At 44.6% G+C, this 18,569-nt stretch overlaps 1 protein-coding gene across 7 annotated transcripts in view; it reads right to left on the reverse strand.

The window, feature by feature from the left end:
• LOC140734619 (plasma membrane calcium-transporting ATPase 1-like) overlaps window positions 1-18,569 on the reverse strand; it is a 119,106-nt gene that overhangs the window by 56,817 nt on the left and 43,720 nt on the right. For all 7 annotated transcript variants that reach the window (XM_073058839.1, XM_073058844.1, XM_073058842.1 and 4 more), the window contains exon 3: window positions 961-1,158. In XM_073058839.1, the coding sequence (XP_072914940.1) occupies window positions 961-1,158 (198 nt within the window). The remainder of the gene's footprint in view (window positions 1-960; window positions 1,159-18,569) is intronic.

An 18,569-nucleotide genomic window follows, 5' to 3' on the forward strand; every position in this document is an offset into this window, starting at 1 on the left:
CTACCATGACTATCATAACATTGCCCCTTTGACACGTCTTCTATTTCCCGTTGTAACCTGTGGTCCACATCCCAGGTGCTGTTGGGAGGCCTGTATATAACAGTCATCAGGGTCCTTTTACCCTCGCAGTTTCTTAACTCAACCCACAAGGATTCAAAATCTTCCGATCCTATGTCACATGTTTCTACTGATTTGATGCCATTCTTTACCAGCAGAGCCACTCCACCCCCTCTGCCAACCTTCCTAACCCTCTGATAAAGTGTGTAACCTTGAACATTCACCTCCCAACTACAACCATCCTTCCGCCAGGATTCAGTGATGGCAACAGTGTCATACCTGACCATCTGTAAAAGTGCAACAAGATCATCCACCTATTTCTTATACTCTGTTCATTGAGATACAAGACTAAGTACTGTATTTGCTACCCTTTTAGATTTTGCATCTCTAAATGCACTAATACTCACCCTGCTGGCTGCAATTTTGTCCTATCATCTGCTTGCCCTTCCTGACAATCTGACTGTATGCTATGCTCACAGTGTTTATCCAAATGGGAGTAGGCTCTGTTCAGCAGGTAGATGACAGCATCGTTGACTCCAATGTGCTCCAGGCAGGCTAACAGCTGTAATAATGCTGAATAATTTACCAAAATCCATTTCCAACTTGCTCTGGTTGAGAATAAGCGATACAGCTTCAAGTTGATGCTAGCACTTGAGCATCCAGTACAACTGTTAGGAACAGTTTACTGATTTGATTCAGTTTTAATTATCTGTTTCTCCAATTTTTGAACTGAGCACATGTACTCAACATACACAAGGATTTTGAAGCCGCTTTGCTAAGGCAGTAATGCAGTTTTTTCCTGGATCACAATCTTGGGATAAAAGTTTGTAGAGATTTCATATCTATTAATTTAGTGGTAACATTTAACTACAAGCTGTTAAAACTGAAATTTTTAATACTTGCCTTCATTTTTCCCTCCAGGGGGTTTATAGAAAGAAAGGCCTAGTGATATTATGGCTGCAATTTCTAAAATAATTAATGTGACATCTTGTAGAGCTTCCCATACTAGCTGAAGAAAAGTTTTTGCTTTTTTAGGCGGTATAGAATTTTCCCCAAAAGCTTGATGCCGCTTGCTGAGATCTACAGGATCGCCAGATAACCCTGTGGAAAGATAAAGACAAAATTCAGTGCTATTTCATACATTCACCTGGAGCAAGTAACCAGTAAAGTGAAAATTGGAAAGGTGCAAATCTGATCTGAAAGACAACTGCAGACAGGAAAAAATATCCATTGTGGCAACAGAAGACCAAGCTTAATGGGCAAGTGCTACAAAACAGGAATTGATACAAATGGGTACATGATGATCAGCACAGCTATGGCCTGAAGGGTCTTTTCCACATTGTGTGACATGGTCTATGTATCAGAAATCTTTCTACTATCCTCCTATCTTATGCTCATCATTGCAATGCAAAAATAAGCACGAATATATGATTGACAATCAAGTAGGAAAGTAAACATTGTACTGACCTCATGGTATCTAAGAAATAACCAGCAAAAGGAAACTGAAGAGATCAAAATATTTCACAATTCTATTAGCAAATTTGGGAGATGCATGAAGTTAGGGACAAGCTCTGTTTAAGCATGAGATAACTACTAGTGGACAAAGCTTCTGCAGTAGGTTTACTATACAGTGAAACAAATTTTCACTAAGACAATATTCAAATCTCTGGTTTACCTGTCTACTTTAGATGAAAAACAATTAAACTGCCCGTTGTAAATAATTTATTGACCAACTAGCTCACCAGAAAAATGTTATTTCAGGATTGTGGATATACTGAAACCAAGATACTCTGATAGCAGCTCGCTAATTTCAATGGCTGCTTCAGGGAACACCACATCAAGCAAAATGAAGACTTTCAAAGCAAATTTATTATCACAGAATGCATATCACCATATACTACTGAGATTTGTTTTCATGTAAGCATTCCCAGTACAAAGAAATACAACAGAATCAATTAAAAAACTACAGAAAGACTAAAAAACCAATGTGCAAAAGACAATCTATGGAAAAGAAAAAATATACATACACTAAACACATACACACACAGAAAGAAATACAGAAGTAAATAAATAAAACTGAGAATATGCTTTGTAGAGTCCTTGAAAGTGAGTTCAAGCTTGTAGAATCAGTTTAGAAGCCTGATGGTTATACGGTAAAAATTGCTCCTAAACCCGGTGGCATGGGACTTGAGGCTCAGCTACCAGGTAATGACACCACTATGCCGCCTATGGGATGAGACTTCTTTAAATGGATGTAAAGCTATTTTTAAATAAGTAAACTTTCTATATTGGCATGCAGTGGGATTCTCTACATTGCAGCCAAGCCCCTCAGTCTCCATTCTACAGAACTTCTTGGAGAACAGCAAATGGCAAACCAGGATGACAATTATGGAGAAGGGAAGAGAAAGGAATGACATTTCAATGGAAGAGTGCAAAGGAGTTGACCAATGGTATCAGGTGTAACTATATTAGCAGACTTGTCAGCAATTTCACAGGATCACTAATGCAGAAGTTAATAGTATATTTTTCTGTCGATATTAACTAAATACTTTGAACAATTTTCCTATAGGGCACAGTATTTTTGAAAAGCATCTTGTCTTGCCAAGTTTTAGGTTTCGGAAAACTAACCTACAAAAATAAAATTAGGCTAATCCAATTGAACAACAGTGAATTTATGATTATTGTACCCCAAATCTGTCATAAAAGTACAAATACATTGTTGAGATTCTGAAACTCTACTAGTTTCAGTGAACTCTGGTGCTTTCAATGGATGATATGTGGCCTTAATTTTGTTGAAATCCAACAATACTAGCAGTTTCCACATCTAATACATTAATTGTTCTATTGTACAAGTTGCCTCTTGGTAAAACTCAAATCATAAAATCACAGAACATTCACAGTACAAGGGGTAGCCATTCAGCTCTTCACATCACGCTAACTCGCTACCAGAAACACTTTATGGCCCCTTTTCCACAGCCTTCCAAATTTGCTGCACCATTTACCCAATTCCCTATTGAAGGACACCATGGAACCACACCTGCAACCAATAATACATTCTACATTCCTATTACATGTTGCATTGCACAGACTTCAACTTAATGGCATTTATCCTCTTGTACATCTTTCACCTACAAATGATGCCTCCACTAAGAAAATGAAATCTCAGGTTAGTGGATATACTTCCTTTATACCATCCTTCAGCTCCTCGAACTAAAACAACTCCAGAGTTCATCCCCCAAAAGATTTTGGAATGGTCCACGAACACATTAAAATTACTTTGTTCCTCTTTGGCACCAACTTTTATTGTAACTTGCAATAATTTTATTGCCCTGTACTGTTGCCATGAAACAAATTTTACTACATCACTGATTTTGTCTCTAATGATAGAGCCATCGGGCAGGTGGGATTTGTCAGCCTTGGACAGCAGCCCACCTAGAAGGAAAACTGATTTTAAACCTGCTGCCTTGCAGCCATACCCACCCATGAGAAAGACTTTAGGAGTAAACCCCGAGGAAGAATTACGGAGCTGGGTCGCTAAGGCCATTTGATGTTGTTCACAATTTCACTCTGGCAACCTCTACGTTGACACTGGTGCCAAGCTGCATCAATGCTTGCCCTTCCCTTGGACTACATCAGTGACATGGAGAGGCGGAACCCGCTGCATGGGCAACAGCCAGTTCTTCAAATTTTCCTACCCTGGGGAGAACACAGTCCAGAGGCGGAAGTCCATGAACCCCTGGGATCGACGGCTGCCTACTGATAGAACCAGAACTATACAGTTCAGAGGATAGGTGAATGACATGAAACTTACTTCTTTCCACAGATGCTGCTTGACCACCTGAATTCTTCCCAAAATTGTTTCTTATAAATACATCTTATAACCCATTTTCTCAATTCTCCCTGCCACTTTTTTTGACTTGTGTATTATACATCCAATCCTTTTGCTCCTGTATCTCTTTATCCTTGACGGCCTCTTTAACAAAACTGTATCAACCTAATTGTGTTAAACTTCCATGTGCCACATCTCTGTAATTCTATGAGTTTATATATTATTCCAGTTTTGTCTCATCTGTACATTTAGTGATGGTGGTTTATAAATGTAAATAAAGCAAAAAACTTTCAGGAACACCACTAATTGCCTGCAAAATTACAATGTTTCTCTACTGTTACCTTAGCCAACTTCACATCTATCATTTCAATAGCCCTCTTATACCCTGTTGTTTGCAGATACACTTTTGCATATCAATTTATAATCAGAGTAATACAGCACACAGAATTAAAGCCATTCATCTCAACTTGTCCAGACCAAACAGATGCCTAATTTAGCCATAACCCTCTAAACCCTTTCTATCCATGTATTTACTCAAATGTCTTTTAAACGTTATATTACAGTACCTGCACCAACCACTTCCTCTGGCAGCTTATTCCATATATGCACCACCCTGTGTGAAGAAATTGTCCCTCAGATCCCTTTGAAATCTTTCACCTCTCACATTAAACCCATGCCTTCCAGTTTTTAGTTCCCCTTCCCTGGGGAAAGAACTCTGCTCATTCTATCTATACCCCTCGGTTTTCTACACTCCAATGGAGTCACAAAAAGTGTAAGATGCTCATCAGTAATAAGTTAGAGGTCCTGATTTTCAGGTGTGTGTCCACATACATTACATATATCACATTAACCCTAATTCCAATGCTCAAAAAAATCAAACTCAATAAACATAATTTACCCGTAATTCCATGCTGACTTGCCTTAGCCAATTCATTTCCCTCTAAGTGACTTAATCCTCTTCTAGATCAACATTTCTTTTAGCTTGTACCAATACGTTGATATTGCCTGGACTATTAATGCTGGATTATTTTTGAATAAGGGAATAACATTCAAAGTAAACTATCATAGCATGTGTAAACATAAAGGGTGGATTCTAGTAATTGTGGTGCATTGGTTAATCAGGGTAGCCACATATTTGGGACAACTCTTAAAGAACACAATCTAAATCAAGAAAATAGCTAGATTTCCTTCATCTGGGGCACTATACCGTTTAATATGGATAAGAGACAGTTGCCGAACAATTTCTAACCAGCATCACTCGCCTGAACTTATGTGGCCATTAAACACTGCGCTTACAGCAAATAGTTTTCAAAATTGTGTCAGTTGAGTGCGAGTTCAAAAAGCAGTGATTTTTGTTACTGACAGTTGGCAAGAAATAAGCAGCAAGATAATTTTGAAGGTATCAACAATCATCTTGAATAGTATCATGAAAATGAAGATCTGGCGGACACAATCATTGATAGCTTTGTATGAAAGCAGTCCATTATCTGCCCTAGGTGACTGTGCTAAATTTTTCATTTACAGTCAATCAAAAGAGCAGAGTGTTGGCTGTCTGTGGCATCAGTGGAGTTTTTAAAAATGGAAAAACCATTGCACTGGGACAGTTGCGCACTTTCAAGCTCAAGACTGGGTTCAGTGGTTTGAGTAGTCATCACAAACAGGGGGTAACATGACTTCTGTGCCTCATCACGCCATTCGATCTCCACGAAGCGTTGTAGAACTGCCTTCTTGGCTGTTGAATCCCACTGTTATCTCATCTGCCCATTCCGCTAGAACTGACTTCACATGCTAGGGCAGGCAAGTCCCTATTTCAGCGGGGTATGAGACCCGTCAGCTAACCTCACTGGGTTTAGCTCAACTGTTAAAGCGGTGTACTGGGGTATGGCCAATGTCCCATGCAAACAGCTACTTGAAGCTACAGGTGAGAGGAGAGTGCCCAGTACAAACCAAGGAGAGTGAGCTGCCACAGAATGGACATAAGCCCCTCCAGAGGTGCTACCCCTCCCTGGTCATCCATACACAGTAATGTACACTGGATGAATTCCTCCATTGATAACTAGTAGGAACTAATACACTGTTTTATATTACAGAAGTAGCATTGGTAATGTTCTAATATGCCCTGCATTTCATTTAAATACATAATTTGTTGCTCAGTTAAACAGTTTATCTTTTTTTAAAAATCCTTTTTAACTGCTTCCACAAAATTTTGGCCAATTGGGGCAGCCACTTAATTGGACCAAAATGTACTGATCCTGATGTGTCCCAATTAACAGCAATCACAGTAGGACTGAGAGAGGAAACAAAGAAACTATTTTACTAAACCAAACTATACATACTGACAAAAACCAATGTACAAAAGACAAAATGTGCAAATACTGAGAACAAATTGTAGAGAGTGCTTGAAACCGAGTCTGTAGGTTGTAGCTCAGAGTTGTGACGAGTGAAGTTATCCATACTAGTTCATGATTTTATGGTTGTAGGGTAATAACTGTTCCTGAACCTGGTGGCGTGGGACCAGGTAGCAGCAAGGCAGCATGGTCAAGATCAGGAGTTCCCAACCCTTTTTAATGCCATGGACCCCTACCATTAACCGAGGGGTCTATGGATCCCAGGTTGGGAACCCCTGATCCAGATGGTAGGTGTCTTTAATAATCTATTGTAGTGGTGTGCTACACGCAGCGCTAAAATAACGACACGGAGTCGGTAAACTGCAATTAAAGAAGATTTTATTCGAACTTCACAGCCTTGCTTTAAAGCCTCCCTCATCCCGCCCTCCCCAGGCGCGGATGCTGTAAGGGGCACGTACTCACAAACCCCCGCAGGCTTTTCCCTTTGTTGGTGAAGCAGACCTGGCCATTGTGCCGGCGCGCTGGCTATTTGTGAGCCGGTTCGAGTGCGCTAGGAAGTGGGTCGCCACATAACCCCCTCCCCCCCCCCAGAACCGGAGATACACCCCCCCCAATGTCCACAGTCTGGGCCGGACCCTGTTTGGGAGGTCAGCCTCTGCACCACGGTGCCGGAAACTCGACCGGTTGCGCCAAGTCCACATGGGCCGGTTTGAATCGGTCCACCGTGAAAACCTCCTCTCTCCCCCCAACGTCCAGCACGAACGTGGACCTGTTGTTCCTGAGCACCGTGAACAGCCCCTTGTAGGACCGTTGCAGCGGTGGCCGATGCCCGCCCCTTCGTACAAACACAAACTTACAGTTCTGCAGGTCTTTGGGTACGCAGGTCGGGTTCTGCCCATGCTGCGAAGTGGGTATGGGGGCCAGGTCACCGAGCCTCTCGCGTAGTCTGCCCAGGACTGCTGCAGGTTCTTCCTCTTGCCCCCTTGGGGCTGGTATGAACTCCCCGGGGACGACCAGGGGTGCGCCGTACACCAACTCGGCCGACGAAGCGTGCAGATAGTCTTTGGGCGCCGTGCGGATGCCGAATAGGACCCAGGGAAGCTCGTCCACCCAGTTAGGCCCTTTGAGGCAGGCCATGACAGCCGACTTCAGGTGACAGTGGAAACGCTCCACTAGTCCGTTCGACTGTGGGTGGTAGGCAGTGGTGTGGTGCAGCTGTGTCCCCAAAAGGCTGGCCATAGCTGACCACAGGCTGGAGGTGAACTGGGCGCCTCTGTCGGAGGTAATGTGGGCCGGTACACCAAAGCGGGACACCCAGGTGGCGATCAGTGCCCGGGCGCAAGATTCGGAGGTGGTGTCTGTGAGCGGGATCGCCTCTGGCCATCTTGTGAACCGGTCCACGATAGTCAGGAGGTGCCGCGCTCCACGCGACACTGACAGGGAGCCCATGATATCCACATGAATGTGGTCGAAACACCGGTGGGTGGGGTGGAACTGCTGCGGCAGAGCTTTGGTGTGCCACTGCACTTTGGCCGTCTGGCAGTGCATGCACGTTCTGGCCCATTCACTGACCTGCTTGCGGAGTCCGTGCCAAACGAACCTGCTGGAGACCATCCGGACAACCGTCCGGATGGAGGGGTGCGCCAAGTTATGAATGGAGTCGAAAATGCGTCGCCGCCAAGTGCCGGGACGACGGGACGGGGCTGGCCGGTGGCGACGTCACAGAGTAGGGTCCTCTCACCTGGGCCTACGGGGAGGTCCTGGAGCTGCAAACCGGAGACTGCAGTTCTGTAACTCGGGATCTCCTCGTCTGCCTGCTGCGCCTCTGCCAGCGCCTCAAAGCCTACCCCTTGGGAACGGGTATGAATGTTAGGGCGAGAGAGCGCGTCCGCCACGACATTGTCCTTACCCGAGACATGCCGGACATCCGTCATGTATTCAGAGATGTAGGACAGATGGTGCTGCTGGCGGGACGACCAGGGATCGGACACCTTTGTGAATGTAAAGGTAAGCGGCTTGTGGTCCGTGAACGCGGTGAAGGGCCTACCTTCTAAGAAGTACCTGAAATGCCGGATTGCCAGGTATAGCGCCAACAGTTCCCGGTCGAAAGCACTGTATTTGAGCTCGGGTGGCCGCAGGTGTTTGCTGAAAAACGCCAGGGGTTCCCAGCGACCCGCGATGAGCTGCTCCTGTACCCCACCGACTGCCGTGTTAGATGTGTCCACTGTGAAGGCGGTAGGGACGTCCATTCTGGGGTGCACTAGCATCGCGGCGTTCGCCAAGGCTTCCTTCGTTTGAATGAAAGCGGTGGCGGACTCCTCGTCCCAGGTAATGTCCTTGCCCGGACCCAACAGCAGGGCGAACAGGGGGCGCATGATTCGGGCAGCTGAAGGGAAGAAGCGGTGGTAGAAATTGACCATACCTAAGAATTCCTGAAGGCCTTTGATTGTGGTGGGTCGGGGGAAATGGCAGACTGCATCTACCTTAGCGGGCAGAGGGGTTGCCCCGTCTTTAGTAATCCTGTGGCCCAGGAAGTCAATGGTGTCGAGCCCAAACTGGCATTTGGCCGGGTTGATTGTTAGACCGTACTCACTCAGCCGGCGTAGAGTTGACGGAGGTGGGACAGATGCTCCTGACGACTGCTGCTGGCTATGAGGATGTCATCCAAATAGATGAATGCGAAGTCCAGGTTGCGTCCCACCGCGTCCATTAACCGCTGGAAAGTCTGTGCGGCATTCTTCAGGCTGAACGGCATGCGGAGGAACTCGAAAAGGCCGAACGGGGTGATGAGAGCCGTTTTGGGGACGTCATCTGGATGCATCGGGATTTGATGGTATCCTCGGATGAGGTCTACCTTGGAGAAGATCTGTGCGCCGTGCAGGTTTGCTGCAAAGTCCTGAATGTGCGGCACAGGATAGCGGTCCGGTGTGGTAGCCTCGTTCAGTCTGCGGTAGTCGCCGCATGGTCTCCAGCCCCCTGTCGCTTTGGGCACCATGTGCGGGGGGAGGCCCATCGGCTGTCGGACCGCCGGATGATCCCCAATTCCTCCATCCTCTTGAACTCCTCCTTCGCCAGTCGGAGCTTGTCCGGGGGAAGCCGCCGAGCACGGGTGTGGAGGGGTGGTCCCTGGGTCGGGATGTGGTGCTGTACGCCGTGTCGGGGCATGGCTGCCGTGAACTGCGGTGCCAGAACTAATGGGAAATCCACCAGGACTCTGGTGAAGTCGTTGTTGGACAGCGTGATGGAGTCGAGGTGTGGGGCTGGCAACTGGGCTTCTCCCAGGGAGAATGTTTGAAAGGTCTCAGCGTGGACCAGCCTCTGCCTCGGCAGGTCGACCAGCAGGCTGTGAGCCCACAAAAAATCTGCACCCAGAAGCGGTTGGGATACGGCGGCCAGCGTGAAGTCCCACGTGAACCGGCTGGAGCCGAACTGTAGCTGCACCGTACGGGTGCCGTAGGTCCTTACCGTGCTGCCGTTCACGGCCCTCAGGGGGGGACCCGGTGCCCTGTTGTGGGTGTCGTAACTCGTCGGAGGTAAGACGCTAATCTCGGCACCGGTGTCAACCAAAAAACCTCTTGTCCCACACATACAGGAAGCTATCCCGATGGCCAGCCACCATAACCATCAGCGGCGGCTGGCCCTGGCATTTCCCGGGAACTGGCAGGGCGGGCGACAACGGTGGGCTTCTGTGCCCCACCGCTGGTGGTAGAAACACCATTGTTCATTGGGCTCCCCACCCCTGCCTCTGGGGTTAGCGGGCTCTGCGGCCGGGCCTGGACTGGTTTGCTGCTGGGAGCGTGGCCTGGTGATCTGTGCGATGGACGCCCCACTCACCTTCTCGGCGTTCCACAGCAAGTCCGCCTGGGCTGCCACCTTCCGGGGGTCGCTGAAATCCGCGTCGGACAGCAGCAGGCGTATGTCCTCGGGCAGCTGCTCCAGGAATGCCCGCTCAAACATGAGACAGGGTGTGTGTCCGCCGGCCAGAGACAACATCTCATTCATTAAAGCTGATGGAGGTCTGTCCCCCAAACCATCCAGGTGCAGTAAACGGGCAGCCCGCACGCGCCATGAGAGTCCGAAAGTCCTTTGGAGCAGGGCTTTGAATTCCGTGTACTTGCTGTCCGCTGGGGGAGACTGTACGAACTCTGCAACCTGGGCCGCTGTGTCCTGGTCAAGGGTGCTCACCACGTAGTAGTAACGTGTGTCCTCTGAGGTTATCTGCCGAACGTGGAATTGGGCTTCTGCTTGCTGGAACCAGAGGTGAGGTCGCAGTGTCCAGAAGCTTGGCAGTTTCAACGAAACCGCATGAGCAGATGCGGCATCGGTCATCTCCGGTCCAAAAATCGTTTGGACCGTCGGGGTCACCAATTGTAGCGGTGTGCTACACGCAGCGCTAAAATAACGACACGGAGTCGGTAAACTGCAATTAAAGAAGATTTTATTCGAACTTCACAGCCTTGCTTTAAAGCCTCCCTCATCCCGCCCTCCCCGGGCGTGGATGCTGTAAGGGGCATGTACTCACAAACCCCCGCAGGCTTTTCCCTTTGTTGGTGAAGCAGACCTGGCCTTTGTGCCAGCGCGCTGGCTATTTGTGAGCCGGTTCGAGTGCGCTAGGAAGTGGGTCACCACACTATGCTATTTTCTTATGGAAGCACTCAATTTCAGTGTGCTCAATGGTGAGGAGAACTTCATCTGCAATGGATTGAGCGGTGCCCACCATTTTCCATTCCTGTACATTTTTGTTTCCATACCAGGTCATGATGCAACCCACTAGGATACCTTCCTCTATGGATCTATAGATGTTTGTGTCACACCAAATCAATGCAAACTTCTAAGAGGCACTGTCACCAAACACTTGTGCCAGTCCCAGGACAAGTTCCTTTGATAGGCTGGCTTCTGAACCTCTCCACCTCCATTCCCTTAATGAGGACTGGCTCATTCACCACTCCAATCCTCTAGAAACATAGAAAATCTACAGCTCAACACAGGCCCTTCGGCCGACAAAGTTGTGCCGAACATGTCCCTACCTTAGAAATGACTAGGCTTATCTACAGCCTGCTATTTTACTAAGCTCCATGTACCTATCTAAAAGTCTCTTAAAAGACCCTATCGTATCCGCCTCCACCACCGTAGCCGACAGACCATTCCATGCACTCACCACTTTGAGTAAAAACTTACCCCTGACATCTCCTCTGTAGCTACTCCCCAGCACCTTAAACCTGTGCCCTCTTGTGGCAACCATTTCAACCCTGGGTAAAAGCCTCTGACTATCCACACGATCAATGCCTCTCATCATCTTATACACCTCTATCAGGTCACCTCTCATCTTCCGTCGCTCCAAGGAGAAAAGGCCGACTTCACTCAACTTATTCTCATAAGGCATGCTCCCCAATCCAGGCAACAACTTTGTAAATCTCCTCTGCACCCTTTCTATGGTTTCCACATCCTTCCTATAGTGAGGCGACCAGAACTGAGCACAGTACTCCAAGTGGGGTCTGACCAGGGTCCTATAGAGATGCAACATTACCTCTCGGCTCCAAAATTCAATTCCACAATTGATGAAGGCCAATACACCATACACCTTCTTAACCACAGAGGCAACCTGCGCAGCAGCTTTGAGTGTCCTATGGACTTGGCCCCCAAGATCCCTCTGATCCTCCACACTGCCAAAAGCCTTACCATTAATACTATATTCTGCCATCATATTTGACCTACCAAAATGAACCACCTCACACTTATCTGGGTTGAACTCCATCTGCCACTTCTCAGCCCAGTTTTGCATCCTATCAATGTCCCACTGTAATCTTTGACAGACCTCCACACTATCCACAACACCCCCAACCTTTGTGTCATCGGCAAATTTACTAACCCATCCCTTCATTTCCTCATCCAGGTCATTTATAAAAATCACGAAGAGTAGGGGTCCCAGAACAGATCCCTGAGGCACTCCACTAGTGACCGACCACCATGCGGACGGAATATCACCAGTCCACAACCAGTCTTTGCCTTCTGTGGGCAAGCCAGTTCTGGATCCACAAAGCAATGTCCCCTTGGATCCCATGCCTCCTTACTTTCTCAATAAGCCTTGCATGTGGTACCTTATCAAATGCCTTGCTGAAATCCGTATACACTACGTCTACTGCTCTTCCTTCATCAACATGTTTAGTCACATCCTCAAAAAATTCAATCAGGCTTGTAAGGCATGACCTGCCCTTAACAAAGTCATGCTGACTACTCCTAATCACAGTATACCTCTCCAAATGTTCATAAATCCTGCCTCTCAGGATCTTCTCCATCAACTTACCAACCACTGAGGTAAGACCCACTGGTCTATAATTTCTTGGGCTATCTCTATTCCCTTTCTTGAATAAAGGAACAACATCCGCAACCCTCCAATCCTCAGGAACTTCTCACGTCCCCATTGATGACGTAAAGATCATCGCCAGAGGCTCTGCAATCTCCTCCCTCACCTGCCACAGTAGCCTGGGGTACATCTCATCTGGCCCCAGCGTCTTATCCAACTTGATGCTTTCCAAAAGCTCCAGCAGATCCTCTTTCTTAATATCTACATGCTCAAGCTTTTCAGTCTGCTGAAAGTCATCATTACAATCACCAAGATCCTTTTCCATAGTGAATACTGAAGTATTCATTAAGTACCTCTGCTATTTCCTCCGGTTCCATACACACTTTCCCACTGTCACACTTGATAGGACCTATTCTTTCACGTCTTATCCTCTTGCTCTTCACATACATGTAGAATACCTCGGGGTTTTCCTTAATTCTGCCCACCTAGGCCTTCTCATGGGCCCTTCTGGCTCTCCTAATTTCCTTTTTAAGCTCTTTCCTAGTAGCCGTGTAATCTTCTAGATCTCTAACACTACCTAGCTCTCTGAACCTTTTTGAATCTTTTCTTCTTGACTAGATTTATTACAGCCTTTGTACTCCATGGTTCCTGTACCCTACCATAACTTCCTTGTCTCATTGGAATGTACCTATACAGAACTCCACACAAATATCCCCTGAATATTTGCCGCATTTCTACCATACTTTTCCCTGAGAACACCTGTTTCCAATTTAAGGCTCCAATTTCCTGCCTGATAGCCTCATAATTCACCTTACTCCAACTCTAGCACCATCTCTTTATCCTAACGTTGAAAGATGATTGGTGTTCCCACCATTTCTTCCCTCAGTATCCTACGACGTTTGATCCTGGCAAACTGATCTAGCTGTAGCTCGGCTAATTTTTAACTGGTTCCATGCTATTAATTTTTTAACGCATCTCATACCTCAACTGTCTTCTCCTACACTATTTCAGAAAAACCTTCACGCCCAATTTCCAGCATCTGAAGAATCTCATTTATAATCTCAAGTATTCAAATCCTGACACTTGTCATAAGCACCTTTTATATTCCTCTAAACTTATATCATTCCAAGGTTCACTTAAAAATAGACTAAGTTTCAATAAGGAAAACATTTGGATCAAAAATATTTTTTGGTAGGATGCCAAATCTCCATCCACAATCAAATAGTCCTCAAGCAAATCAGGGTCTATATAAAAAAAAATACATGAGCACCAATGCAAGAACTTGCTACTCTTACTAAAGTCTTCAATGACTTTCAAAGCAAGAAAAAAAGTTGATGTTATTAATAAAAATAGAAAATGCCCAGCAAATCAATCAACCTGTAGAGAAAAATACTCAGTGTCCTTCTAATGAAAATAATGGCTATCAACCCGAAACTATTTAACACTTCTCTTCAAAGGTGTTGCTGGTCAATCCTCTCCAACACCTATTCTAAAGCATGAAATGTCCCTAAAGCACATCAGCTATTTTGGTATAAAATCGAGTATTTGCAACAGATATTTCAAGTTAAGAAATTTGAGATTTGCTGTACAAAACTGTTCAAGTGGGAAAATGGCATTTTGGATAAATGTAGCACCAATTTTGCACAGTCAAATTAAAGTCACAAAGTAGTGGAAAACTAATAGTCAAGCATGTGGTTGCAGCAGTAAAAACTGATGTAAAAACATTTCAACTATAACTAGTATGGAAATTTTTTATTGGAGCCCAATTGGTTCAATAAAGTTCTGTATGTCCAATTTATATGCCAATCCAGCAAAAATTGTCAGCACTGCTCATTTAATTAAGTAGGATGTTGGCAATGATTTTTCTCCTTGGCAGACTGTTAAAGTTGTTTAACATTTTTAATGAAGTTCCCTGTAACCACTTCCTTTGCCGCACCTCCCTATCAATTTCCCTCTAGTATCCCTTCCTCTTCCCTTTATCCCATGGTCCACTGTCCTCTCCTATCAGATTCCTTCTTTAGCTCTTTACCTCTTCCACCTCTTACCCACCAGCTTCTCTTCATCCCTTCTCCCATCCACCCAGTTTCCCTTTGACCTGGTTTCACCCATCACCTACCAGACTGTACTCCTCCATACCCCATTTTCTTATTCTGACCTCTTCTCCATTTACAATCCTGTTGAAGGGTGTCTGCATGAAATGTGACAGTTTATTCCCCTCCATAGGTGTTGCCTGAGTTCCTCCACCATTAAAATTTTTTTTTATTGAGATACAGCGCAGAACAGACCTTTCTGGCCCTTTGAACCGCCCCACCCAGCAACTCCTGACTTAACTCCAGCCTAATCACAGGACGATTTACAATAACCAATTAACAAACAAACTGGTATGTCTTTGGACTGTGGGAGGAAATCCACACGGTCACAGGGAGAACATACTCTTTACAGACAGCAGCAGGATTGTGTTGTTTTAGATTTCCAGCATCTGTAGTGTCTTATGTTTATGGTAGTCTTTTGGTAGAAGCCCTCATAAGTAGCTTTTAATAACAAGACTCTGCTAGGGTGATGGTGAGAAGGTCTTTCAGTCAGATCCTTCACTCAGCCCCACTGCATGTTGTGATCTTTGAGAGACAGTGCTGGGAATGAGACTGGTATGCACTCTCTTACAGAAAGTGCATCTGCTCAAGGTTTCATCTTGAAAAGATGCACACTGCAACAAGTGTTAACTAATGAAAGATCAGTTCAGTGAAAGGCATACTTTGGTGCACCTTTACTTAAAGTGCAAGGAGCTGTCCACAACCAAAATGTTATATAAGCTGCCAGTGAGAGGTTGATGCAGGTTCAATTTCAGTAGTTAAAAGCTTAGATAAGTACATGGATGGGCAAGGTACAGAGAGCTATGGTTCAGATGCAGGTTGATGGCACTAGGCAGAATAAGAGATGGGCCAAAGGGCCTTTTTTAACCTCACGATCCTCCATACCTCTATGGAGGTCTAATACTGAATAATAAACTAAAAGCTACAAGCTAATCCTAATTTCCTATTGACAATGACAACAACACAGGCAGTATACATGAAATCAGTGGGTTATAACCAGGCAGAACTATACAAATGAAAGGATTTAAAGCTATCCATGGAGAAAGCTACAGTTTAAGGTCAAAGTTCAAAGCACCTTTATCCTCAAGTACCTCCTGCCACTGCAGTTATACCTTACAAAGTTTATAAATACATTTTGGAAGACTGGTCATTCAATCCCATTTTCATCTTTGCACATGAAATGACTACATTTTAACTGATAAATACTATTCTTTGCTGAACTGCAAGTAAATTATTCACTCCGATCAAGCATTTGAGCCTATGGACAACAGAAAAGGTGAAAATCTAGTCAGATTTGCATCGCTGTGCCTGTATGTGATAGATTGCAAGGGTAGACATAAGGGATTAAATAGCAGTGAAATAAAGGGTTATAGAGTTGGCTGATCTTTTGCACCATGGATTTACTGAACGCCATTCTAGGTAGAAGGGGCTACAGGGCTGCCTCATGCTTTTGTTTCTTATATTTGAATAAGGCAAATAACTACAGTGGCAAGAGACAATAAAACTGAAACTGAATGAAAAACTAGCTACAGTCTGCAACAGGAAGAGATACCAGGGACAAAGGATGGCAATGAAGGCCAATAAGAACCACACACACTCAGAATGCAAAGAAACCAAAGAACACAGAACATTACATAACAGCACAAGCCCTTTGGCCCATGATGTTGTGCCAACCCTTTAACCTACTCTAAGATCAATCCAGCCCTACCCTCCTACGTAGCCCTCCATTTTTCTATCATCCATGTGCCTAAGAATTTCTCAAATAGGATATAAAAACTAAAAATTATTATATAGGATAGCATGCCAGACATCAAGGAAAAACCCTAAATAAGGGTCAGGGACTTACTAAAGATAATAAAAGCAGAATACAAATTACAGATAAAATAATGACCCAAAAGTTTATATTCCTAGGACAAGATGATTCCCAGATTCAGCTTTAAAAGAAAATAGGGCATAATTGCAGATGTCCCCTTGTACTGGAACATTGCATGTCACTGCTATTTAAAGAGAGGGAGAAGGGAAGAACAGGAAATTATAGACCAGATGGTCTAACATCTTTTTCTGAGAAGTTAGTTTATAATTAACACAAAAGTGATATACTGCAAATGGTGGAAACCTGAAAAAAAAAATACACTTATAAATACTCCACAATGCAGGCAGCATCTGTGGAGAGATGTAATTAGATTTCAGGTTGATGACCTTTCAGATTACAGATGATGGACATCTTTCAACTTTTCAGTTGATGCACGCCAGCATGGTTTTGTAAAACATGACAAAGCCCAAAAAAATGAAGCACTAATGAAAGCTGTGGCTGTTATTTACAAGGACTTTGAAAATGTATTTGACAAGATTATTCATAAAAGGCTATTGAAATTGAAGCTAGTCACATTTAAAAAAAATTGACCACATTAGTAGAGATAACGAAAGGTATTCATTGTTAAGATCCAATTAATGATGCACATTTAATAATGACTCAGGTGAAGGAAGACACTGTTGCCAAATTTTAACCATAAGAGATTCTGCAGATGCTGGAACAACAATTTCTCCTGATAATTTTTTTCTCTTTTTCCCACCTTCCCCTTTTCATTCTCACTTGGCTCTTACTGCTTCTCACCTGCCTATCAGCTCCACCTGGTGTCCCTCCTTCCTTTCTCTAACGATTCACTCTGTTCTTCTATCAGATTCCTTCTCCAGCCCTTTACCTTTCCCGCCCACCTGGCTTCACCTATCACTTTCTAGTTCGCCCTCCATCCACTCCCATCTTTTTATTCTAGTATCTTACCTCTTTCCCTTCCAGTGCTGGTGAAGAGTCTCAATTCCAGACATTGAATTTTTGAAAAATTTTCATAGATGCTGCCTGACCTGAGTTCGTCCAACATTGTGTTGCTGCTCCAAACTTGACAAAGATGGCAACACAGGCAGTATACATGAAATATTTAAAATCAAAGGATATCAGTGGGTTATTTGAACAAAACTATACAAATGGAGGGATTAAGAGCCATTCAACTTTCAATCTAGAAGAATCTAAATAGCAAAAACACCTAATTAAAGTAGATGCCCAAGGAACAAGTTCTATAGTTGTTTCGTGGAGAACGTTCTGACAGGCTGCATCACTGTCTGGTATGGAGGGGCTACTGCACAAGACCAAAAAAAGCTGCAGAAGGTTGTAAATCTAGTCAGCTCCATCTTGGGCACTAGCCCACAAACTACCCAAGACATCCTTACAGAGTGGTGTCTCAGAAAGGCAGGGTCCATTATTAAGGACCTCCAGCACCCAGGGCATGCCCTTTTCTCACTGTTACCATCAGGCAGGAGGTACAGAAGCCTGAAGGCACACACTCCGCAATTCAGGAACAGCTTCTTTCCCTCTGTCATCCAATTCCTAAATGGACATTAAAGGTTTGGACACTACATCACTTTTTAAAAAAATATACAAGTATTTCTGTTTCTGCACGTTTAAAATCTATTCAATAGACACAATTTATTTATTTATTCTCTCTGCTAGATCTGTATTGCATTGAACTGCTGCTGCTAAGTTAACAAATTTCACGTCACATGGCGGTGATAATAAACCTGATTCTGACATGATGCAAACATAGAATAAAGCCAAGTCTTTTCACCTCAGGGGCTAGGAAAGAAAGTCATAGTTTAGTACTGCTGTACAACACAAATGGATTGCTCAGTAAATGAGCAACAAATCCATAGATACACAAATTCACCTTGCATAGTTTTCACTGAATGTTACTTGGATGCCGTTGAATAGATGTGCTCTCCAAAATGGGAAATGGAGGCATTCTCTGCAAGGGCAACTTTCAGCTTCTGGTTTCTGCCACTTAATCCTCTGTCCTATGTTGATCTGTCTGTGGCTTCTGTCCAGTACCAAAGTCCAATTCAATGAGGAACACTTCTCATCTTTTGTATAAGTACATCTCTGCTTTTGG

Source organism: Hemitrygon akajei, chromosome 10, assembly GCF_048418815.1.
Source record: "Hemitrygon akajei chromosome 10, sHemAka1.3, whole genome shotgun sequence".
In the NCBI taxonomy this organism is placed as follows: Eukaryota; Metazoa; Chordata; class Chondrichthyes; order Myliobatiformes; family Dasyatidae; genus Hemitrygon; species Hemitrygon akajei.